The sequence below is a fragment of the Carlito syrichta genome, unplaced genomic scaffold (assembly GCF_000164805.1).
Source record: "Carlito syrichta isolate Samal-C Ts95f unplaced genomic scaffold, Tarsius_syrichta-2.0.1 Scaffold302587, whole genome shotgun sequence".
In the NCBI taxonomy this organism is placed as follows: domain Eukaryota; kingdom Metazoa; phylum Chordata; class Mammalia; order Primates; family Tarsiidae; genus Carlito; species Carlito syrichta.
In genome coordinates, this window is record NW_007246683.1 from 193,669 (window position 1) to 203,768 (window position 10,100).

The 10,100-nt window shown below is 46.8% G+C and overlaps 1 protein-coding gene across 1 annotated transcript in view; it reads left to right on the forward strand.

The window, feature by feature from the left end:
* Window positions 1-9,248, forward strand: part of SYNM (synemin) — a 20,686-nt gene extending 11,438 nt beyond the window's left edge. Inside the window, exons 3-4 of the mRNA XM_021711793.1 lie at window positions 2,551-2,621; window positions 5,508-9,248. Of these exons, the coding sequence (XP_021567468.1) occupies window positions 2,551-2,621; window positions 5,508-9,169 (3,733 nt within the window). The 3' untranslated portion in view covers window positions 9,170-9,248. The remainder of the gene's footprint in view (window positions 1-2,550; window positions 2,622-5,507) is intronic.
* The last annotated feature ends 852 nt before the right edge of the window (window positions 9,249-10,100 follow it).

The window sequence follows — 10,100 nt, forward strand, 5'->3', positions numbered from 1 at the left end:
GACCTGCTGGGCTCCGGCGATTCTTCTGCCTCAGCCTTCCAAGTAGCTGGAACTACAGGCTACCACGCCCGGATAATTTTTGATTTATTGTAGAGATGAGGTCTCGCCAAGTTGCCCAGGTGGGTCTCGAACCCGCAGGTTCAGGCAATCCACTCACCTGGCCTCCCAAAGCACGGGATTACAGGCTGAGCCACCGAGCCCGGCTGGAACTTCATACTCTTATAGGAGACCCTGCAAGGGCATTTTGAAGGAATCATCAAAATAATTTTCTTCCATTAATATGATCTAGAAGGTCTGTCTTTGTACAATTGGATTTGTGCTTTCTGAAATTGGTATGCAATGCCACAGTCATTGGCCTCACAGGGAGGCCAGCAGCATTGCAGGGAATGGGTGAAGAGCTCAGGCTGCCTGGATTCAAGGCTCACTCTTTACTGGTGAACTGTGTACCCTTGGCTAAGATACTATTTTTGAGCTCCAGTCTTCTCACCTGAAGAGTAAGGATGTTGCCAGAGGTCCTGTGTCGTGGGGTGGCTCAGACTGTATGAGTCATAGACATGAGAGTGACAACGGTGCTTGTGCTCAGTGCCAGCCAGGGCTATTAAGGGGCTTAGGAATGGGAGGCAGTGAGGCTGTGTCTTGTCCCCTGTACCAGACCACAATCCTCTTGGGAGCTGGTGCCAACTTACATACCGTGACACCCTACTCAGGGGCCTGAGCTCAATGAAAGTTTGGAGATGCTTTGGATTTCTCCTGAAAGGGAAACAGAACTATTCTCCTTGGACAGATGGTGGAAGACATATTTCTCCTCTAAGGGGATCTTCTTCATCCTGAATCCCTGCCCTAGGATCTGTCACTGATGTCTTCTGCTGGTCTGTCTAATCCAAAATTCTAGAGCACCCTTTGTCTTGACTCGGGCAGCTCTAGGGAGAGGCCCTGTGGTGTCTGAGGCTGGCTGCTGAGCAGGCTGGGGAGGATCTGAACTAGAACCTGGCTTGTCTCCCCAAGCCCTTCTTTGGCCTCCTTCGTTATAGAATGCCACCTCTTCTGCTGCTGTCATCCTGGGGTATGGACCCTTGGACTCTGGCTTTTACCTTGAGCATTCCTCTTGTTATGCAGACCTCAGAATTTTCTCGGCAGTGGAAGCTGTTTGTGTTCCTGGAGCCTAAAACGCTTGGTCATGAGGGTGTGAGATTAATGGGTTGGTATCCGGTTTCCTGGCTTCTGCCCTGAGCGAAGGGCTGGGGCTCTGGCCTCGGGCCTCTGACATCCTGCATCTACACTTGTGTGCTCTGCCCACCCATGGGCAGTCCCTGGAGACTCCCTCTTGCCTCCTTGCCTTACTTCCAACTGCCCTCAGGATTCTTGCATCCAGGGGCTCATGACATTTAAATGGATGGAGATAAATCTTGGAGCAGTTTGTCTAAACTAGCAACTCCCTGCTTGGGCGTGGATACCCTCCCATCTTCTGGCCCAGCTCTCAGTAGTGAGGTCAGCAGTTCCACATGGGCCTTGCTTCTGGATGCCCTTTGCCACGTACAGTGTGTTTCATGGAACCAGAACTGGTGACTTCACTTGTTGCTCTAGCAACCGAGCAGCTGTCACACCCACAGCAGCCAGCAGTCCAGGGGGTCTCTGGGAATGACTGGCCAGTGGGCATACCAGTGCTGAGCCCACCAGCAGGCTGGGTCTGTCAGGCCCACTTTCCTCAAAGCCAGGGTCTCGGGTGATAGATGGGAATAACAACCTAATGAAGACATGATCATTTTAGAATTTTGGGTTAGACATACCAAAAAGATTTCTGAGTTTGGCATTTTCCACCATTTCACTAAAGGAAGTGGCACTCTGGATGAAGCGAGGCCCTGGGGGTGGCATGGGGGTCTGCAGCACTCCCTTTTCTGCCTGTCTACCTTCCATCACTTCTCTTTGTCACCTCCAATATGTCCCCAAGGAACTCAGTTTGAAAACCCTCTAGAGGTGCAGTCTAGCTGCCTTACAAGTGTCAGTTCCTTCTCTGCCCCTTGTCAGCCCGCTGCCTATCAACTGTGACTCCGGGAAGACCCCAGTAAGAGGTGTCATTGTTTTGGACCCTTCACCCCCCGGGGTGACATGCCATGCACGGGGCCCTCCCCACACTTCCCAGAGTAGCCAGACCTTGACTTCCCATCCGAAGCCCACATCTCTCCAGCACCGTCTTGTTCATGCCTCTTCTTGCCCTCGACTGGGGATGCTTTCTAGAAGGACTTGGCTCCCCAGCATTGCTGAAACCCCAGCCCACTCATTCTGTCCATTCGGCTCGAATCAGTTGAGCATCCACCAGGCGGCAGGTGCTGTGCTGGGTGCCAGGAACGTGATGTGAGCAGAACAGGGCCACCTGGCCCAGGTCTGCCGAGACTGGCGATGTAGCCCTGCCCCCGCCCTCCTTCAGACATGAGTCCCAACACAGGTGACACTGGGGTCATTGACCATGTACCACATAATATGTTTTACTGGAGGCACTTCTTGCTCTTTTATTTCCTAGTGAATTATTATTTTTTAAAATTATCTTTACAGGGCCTTATTGGAAGGAGAAAGTAATCCAGAGATAGTGATCTGGACTAAGGACGTTGAAATCATGCCACCAGGTAAAAGGAAAGCTAATATTTAACTTTAAAATGCTTCCCATCTGAACTTTTTATTCCGTGGCTAGAGAGTAAAGCACCACTCATCTGAGTTAGACATGGTTTTTAGATAATGGCATTTCATCTCTCTTTAGGGTACCAGATAGGGTTTAGTTTAATGGAACATAATGCTAATTATAACATAAATGAGAATGTGTGGGAAAGTGTTTCATAAACGCATGTCCATCTAGCCTGTAGCTTAGGGCTGCTTCCTAGCCATGGGTGCAGAAGCAGAAGGGGCTGCTGGTATTAGGTAACATGGAGGGCAAAGAGAACGTCCCCATAGACTTGTTCATCACACCCTTGGGAGGAATGCACTTTCCCTTCTCCAGAACAAAGGGTTATGGTTGTAATACACTTTCCCTTCTCCAGAACAAAGGGTTATGGTTGTGGTTATGGTTGATTTAGACAGCAGGCAGGAGATACTCTGGAACCTGGTACTCCAGCAGGGCAGAGATGGGAACCATCTCCAGTAACATAGGTTGGTGTGGGCAGCTCAGGAAAATGTGTCCAGGTGCCTTAAGACTGTCTTAGTTCATGCCAAGAACTCAGGACAGGCCCATACCTCCTATGGCTGCAGAACCAACATGAGAGAATTAATGTCATTAGAAAGACCCTAAGAACCTGTAGGATAACTATTGTTTAAACCTTTTAAAGCCCTATGGAATCTTAAAGAGCTTCTGGCTAAGCAAGGGCAGATTAAATTACATATAGTCTGTTCAATATATGCCATACACAACCTAGTTTTAGTCATCATTGTTTCTATTAGGCACCTAATGGATTTGACAGGTCACTGGGTTCAGAGTCATGATTTTGGTTCTGATCATTAATAACTGGAAGAGATTTGGTCTTAACATGCAGCAAATTTACTTTCTAATTTTAAGAGCAAATTTGAAAAAAGCAAAGATGTTCATGGAAGGCCCTTTTTTAAGCCAGTCTGGCATCAGTTAACATATGGCTTTTATAAAATAAGTATTATTTATTCACTAGATTTTTCATCTGCATTCTTTTTTAGTAGGGTCTCCCTCTCTTGCCCAGGTTGGAATGCAGCGGCATTATCATGGCTCACCGAAGCCTTGACCTCCTGGGCTCAACCAGTCTTTCTACCTCACGCGCCTGAGTAGCTGAGACTATAGGCACATGCCACCATGCCTGGCTAATTTTTAATTTTTTTTTTTTTTTTTGGTAGAGACGAGGTCTTGCTATGCTGCCCAGGCTGGTCTCAAACTTCTGGGTTCCAGCAATCCTCCTGCCTTGTCCTCCCAAAGTGCTGGGATTACAGGCATAAATCACCGCATGTGGCCAGGCACCTACATTTTAAACATGTGGGTACATAAGTCTGGATATCCATCACATAACCTAGAGAGGAGGGTGAGAGAAGAAAGAACCCAGGATTGAGCTCTAAGCGGGGACTAACATTCTAACTCTTGGTCTTGGCCATATACGACCACTTTGGAGCCTAGGTAAAGGCCAGTGGGTTTCTCTGTTAATGTGCTTCATTCATTCATTGTTTTTTAAGCTTCTTGAAGGATATAGAGACCTGATATTTAGGAACTAAATTTATTTTAGCAATTACAAATTATGCCAAAAGAAATAAAGCTTTAGAATAAAGATTACTACTTGTGAACTTCCAGGTAGTTCTGTGCCAGTTGCATAAGTATATAGATGAGTTCCTAGATAATGAATCTATCAATACTTACTAGTGTTCTTATTTCTTTTGCAATATTGCATAAAGTAATGTTGGTCACTTAACCAGTCTGTGATCATTCGCATTTCTTTTTGAGCTTTAGTTAAAAATAGGGTGGTTCCTGCAATGTTTCCTGGGGGTTCATCTTCTGGGACGTTCCAGTTTAGGATCACTATGTTGACCTGAAAAGAGGAATCTTTGTGACAAATGTCCTAGCCTGGTCTCTTTCCTGTAACTTGGCATCTGTCTGAAGGAAGCCTCTGGCCTTGGCTGCCATGAGGGAGACGAAGGAGGAGGGAAAGCTCTGTCCCTGCTCAGCCAGCTGGGGCATAGGTAGACACCAGGGACACCCTCAGGGTGAATGGTACTCTGGCCACATTCTAACTGCCAGCTGCTATTTCCTAAGTACAGGTTACCCTGGTGGAGTTTGGATACCCCAAAGGGTAGCATGCTCTGCAGACAGCCCAGAATAAGACTGGAGCTCCAAAAACTGCCTCTCCATGCCAAGGTCATTGACATTAAAACAGACTGTGGTGTTTCTGCACTAGCACTTTTCCACACAAGGAGGTTGTCACGTGTCAAAACAGAAGAAATCAGAAACATTTAAAAGTTAAATTATATACTACTTATTGGGCCAATATAGAAATCAATGAAAAATAAGAGCATATCAAATAGTGAAGGGTAATGCTATTTGATGTTTCATAACTATGTACTTTGTAAATTAAAGAGTGTGTCTCTGCTAAGATAAGTAAAATAAACTTATTTATTAAGCTTATTAATTAAGAAATTAATGATTCTAAAATGTCATAATATCGTGAAATTTTTAGCCACAAAAACTAGCAGCTCTGACCTCTCTGGTATATGTGCTGTGCTTTTTGATCCATTTTGATATTTCTGTTAGGATGAGTGAACATTTTGAGATCAGTAACTGGAGAGAAGTGTTAGGCTAAACTATTTGTAGTGCCACCGTTTATTATAACAGGATTTTTTAAATTACCAAAAAATAATTTGGGCACTGAAAATATTTCATTATAATGCCCTTTCTGTTGTAATACTATTTGTATATTATGATAGGATGGGATTTGACCTACAACAATGCTTTTCCAATGAAGAAAGGTAATGATGTCTGCCATTTTAACAAACTGTTTGTTCAATTTCTACAGACTTTAGAAACAAATCCTGTCAATACACTGACTCAGTGTTACAGAGGGAAAATGAAAGAAATCTATTTCCAAGGCAGAAAGCACCTTTGGCAAGTTTAAATCACAGCTCAGCGCTATATTCTAACCTGTCAGGACACCTTGGCTCTCGGACAACTCCATCTATTGGAAGTGCTGCCAGAAGAGGCTTCCTGGGCTCAGGGTATTGTTCCTTGGCCACTGCCCAGCAGGAAAGCTCTTATGGAAAAACTGTCAACAGTCAAACCAATTCCAGAACTTTCTCTCCAACCTATGGTCTTTTAAGGAATACTGAAGCGCAAGTGAAAACATTTCCTGATAGACCTGAAGCTGAAGGAACAAGGGATGTCCCCATTTATCTAACAAAAGATTCCACAGTTTCCCAAGAGTCACACCGAGAACGCAGAGACCATGTGGTGGTAGGTGCTTCTGAAAGCACTTGGTCAAATGAGAGGACTGACATTTGGGAAAAGAAAACAGAAGCGAAAGCCACAAGAGAGCAAGAAAGAATTAGACCAGGAACTGCCAAAATAAAGCAAGAAGAGAAAATGTTTGATTCTAAAGAGAAGGCTTCAGAGGAGAGAAACTTGAGGTGGGAAGAACTGACAAAGTTAGATAAGGAAGCAAGAGAGAGAGAAAGCCAGCAAATGAGGGAAAGGGCTAGAGGGAAGGAGTCCTCAGAGGAGAAACTGGTGAGAGAAAGAGAGGTACCGATCCATGTTGAAGTATCCCAGGACAGAAGACCGGAGGTGTCTCTGAAAGGTTTGCAGATGCCCGGAAAGGATACTGGTGATGGTACAGGTAGGGAGGCGGACACAAGAGAGGCACGGTTCAGGCTGGGTACCGGTGACACCGCCAGCTCTCTGCTAGGTGACTCCATGACAGAAAACATCGCAGAAAACATTGTCACCAGTATCCTTAAGCAGTTTACTCAGTCTCCTGAGACAGAAGCATCTACTAATTCTTTTCCAGACACAAAAGTCACTTATGTGGACAGGAAAGAGCTTCCTGGGGAAAGGAAAACAAAGACTGAAATAGTTGTGGAGTCGAAACTGACTGAAGATATTGATGTTTCTGATGAAGCTGGCCTGGACTACCTTCTAAGCAAGGATATTAAGGAAGTGGGGCTGAAAGGAAAATCAGCTGAGCGGATGATAGGGGACATCATCAATCTTGGGCTGAAAGGAAGGGAGGGGAGGGCAAAGGTTGTCAATGTGGAGATCGTGGAGGAACCTGTGAACTATGTGGGTGGGGAGAGGGCAGACGAGTTTTCTGTCCCATTCGAAGTGGAGGAGGTTGATGATGTTTCTCCAGGCCCCAGGGGGCTTGTTGAGGAAGAGGAAAGTTATGATGAAGCCGATGTCACCTTCTCAGTGAGTCAACAACAAAGGACCAAGCAGCCCCAGGAGATCATCACTCATGTTGAAGAAGTGACAGAGGCAGGTGATTCGGAGGGAGAGCAGAGCTATTTTGTGTCGACTCCAGATGAGTACCCTGGGGGGCATGACAGAGACGACGGCTCGGTGTACGGGCAGATCCACATTGAGGAAGAATCCACCCTCAGGTACTCTTGGCAAGATGAGATTGTACAGGGGACCTGGAGGAGAAGGAAGAGGGATGGAGCGGGAGGCGAGGAGGCTGTGAAGCCCCTGAATATACCAGCAGCCTCTCTGGAGGAGGACCTGAGTTCTACTCACTGGAAAGAACAAGCTAGAAGTGGTGAATTTCATGCTGAACCCACAGTCATTGAAAAAGAAATTAAAATACCCCATGAATTCCACACCTCCATCAAGGGCATCTCTTCCAAGGAGCCCCGACGCCAGCTGGTGGAGGTCATTGGGCAGCTGGAGGAAACACTTCCTGAGCGCATGAAGGAAGAGCTGTCCGCCCTGACCAGAGAGGGCCAAGGCCAGCCGGGGAGCATCTCGGTGGATGTGAAGAAAGTCCAGGCCTCTGGTGGTGGCTCTGTGACACTAGTTGCTGAAGTCAACCTCTCACAAACGGTGGATGCTGATCAGTTTGACCTGGAGGGGCTGAGCAGAGATGAAGCTAGTAAAATGGAGAAAGCCGTGGAGTCGGTGGTGCAAGAGAGTCTGACCAAGCGACACAGCTCGGCACCCGGAAGCCCAAATGGGGAAGACGGAGTGGAGGCCCCGGCTACTGGCATCCGCTTCAAGCGCTGGGCCACCAGGGAACTATACAGCTCCTCTGGCGAGAGGGAGGATGCTGGCCAGGCCTCTCACAGCTCAGCACGGCTCACCTCCCAGGGCCCCGTGTCAGCCACCGTGGAGGTCAGCAGCCCGAGAGGCTTTGCCCAGTCTCAGGTGCTGGAGGACATGAGCCAGTCTGTAAGGCACATTAAACTAGGCCCCTCTGAAGTCTGGAGGACTGAGCGAGTCTCTTATGAAGGACCCGCTGCAGGCGTGGTGGAGGTAAGTCGGGGAGGTGACCTAGGTCGGGCAGCAGGCACTGGAGCCAGCCGGTCTGTGAGATACCTTACGTTGGGTCCTGGTCAAAGTCAAGTGTCCAGAGAAGTCTTCTTCCGAGGCTCTGACCCTGCCTGTCAGGAGGCGGGAGGCCCAGAAGAGCCTGGCCCGGCAGAGTTTTCCATAGACACCAACAGACTGGGGAGGCGTAGCACATTTGGCTCCAAACAATTTCATGCTGAAAAGGAAATTATTTTTCAGGGTTCCATTTCTGCGGCAGGGAAGGTTGGTGATTATTTTGTAACAGAGGAGTCAGCAGGTACCCATACTTCTGTAAGGTACCTCCAGTTAGGCCATAAAGAAGGGCTTAGTGAGCAAGTTCACCTCACAGCCCCACTTTCAGATGAGGTCGAGTTGGGTGACAGAGGAGGTTCTGTACACACCGAAGAGTTGCCAGTGCACAGCATGAACAGCAGGCACACCAATGACGGGCCTCAGGGGCACCAAATCACCCAGCATATAGTTTGCCAAGGGCTGGTTTCCCCACCCATGGAATTTAGTGACCCAGAAAGCACTGTCCACAAAGAGGGCTCAGCAGATGTGACCAAGGCCACTCATACCTTGGGTAGAGAAACCTTCATGACTGAAAAGAGCATCTTCCAAAGGGTCATTTCCAAATCTCCTCGGGAGGACAATGTGGGGGACACATCGGGGACATCAGGCATCAGCAGATCCTTTAGGCACATTCAGCTAGATCCTAAAGAAACTGAAACCTTTGAGCAGGTTTTCATCCACGGCCCCGTGTCCAAAACTTTAGCACCTGCCAATTCAGCAGACTCCCCTGAGCTGGGTGAGTTAACAGATGGCAGTAGAATGCTACAGCATGTTACACTGGGGCCCAAAGAAACTTCGTTTACCTTTCAGATGGATGTGAGTAACGTAGAGGCCATCCGCAGCTGGACGCAGGAAGCAGAAGCTCACAGTGGTGCCTGGAGAGACGCAGCCAGTAGGAATGAGCAGGCCGCGGGTGTGAGCGTTAAGGCCTTTGCTGGGGAGGGACCCCAGGCTCACGGGGAACAGGGCAAGGAGCAGGCCGAGTTTGATAAGACGGTGCAGCTGCAGAGGATGGTAGACCAAAGGTCGGTGATTTCGGATGAAAAGAAAGTTGCCCTCCTCTATCTAGACAATGAGGAGGAGGAGAATGATGGGCATTGGTTTTGAGAACAGAAATATTTTGTTTTAAATGGCATCTTATGAGTAACATACCAACACACAGAGGCCTTAACTTATTTTAAGGTTGGGGGGTCCTCACTATTAACCCCTCCTTTTTTTTTTTTTACATTCTATAAAGAGAGTCCTCCAGGTAACATCCATTTAATTTATAGTTAATCTGTAAAGGTTTCTAGTTAATTCATGCCTCAGAAGGCACTGGAATTTTATTTTTGAGTTGAAGCTTTTACAAAACCTTTTCTTCCTGGAGTTTTCTCTCCGCTTCTGGGGACAGTTTCTACCAGTTTTGTACCTGGACACAGACATGGCTTGCATCAGTTTGAAACTACAACTGATGGTCTGTCAGCAAGATGCCTAAATATTAACAAGATTAAAGTAATATACTTCAGAGTAGATTTTGCTTGCATGTGCTAACATGAAATAATACACTAACATTTTAAGGTAAAAAGAAATACATTTTCCTCTTTCCAGAAAGAAATCATAGGAAAGAACAGACTGTTATATTAAAATTTTTTTTCTTTCTTTCTTTTTTTTTTTGCTAAATATTTTCCTCTTTAGGAAAAGTTACTTGTCATATAGAGTTAAGTTCACTTTAAGACTTGAACGGATTACCTTCTATGTGCAGAACTTTAAAACAATATGGTATTTTGTTTCTGGAGAGGACAACCGTAGTCTGTTGTGAATATTCCACATTTTGTTTGCACAGGTTCTCCTGCCCTGGCTCGCGGGTGGGAGATGATTCTTGGGAATTGCCTATAGCACCGTTTGATTTTTGAGGCACTAGGTTGTCACACAGCACACAGTCTGAATACTCATTTTTGTTAGCACCTGAGTTCGGAGTGGCCACCTCTTCTCAGTCTGTGTGTCCTGGAGCTTCTCTGCACTTTAGCCCTTAGCACCCAAATGTTTAATTTTACTGGTG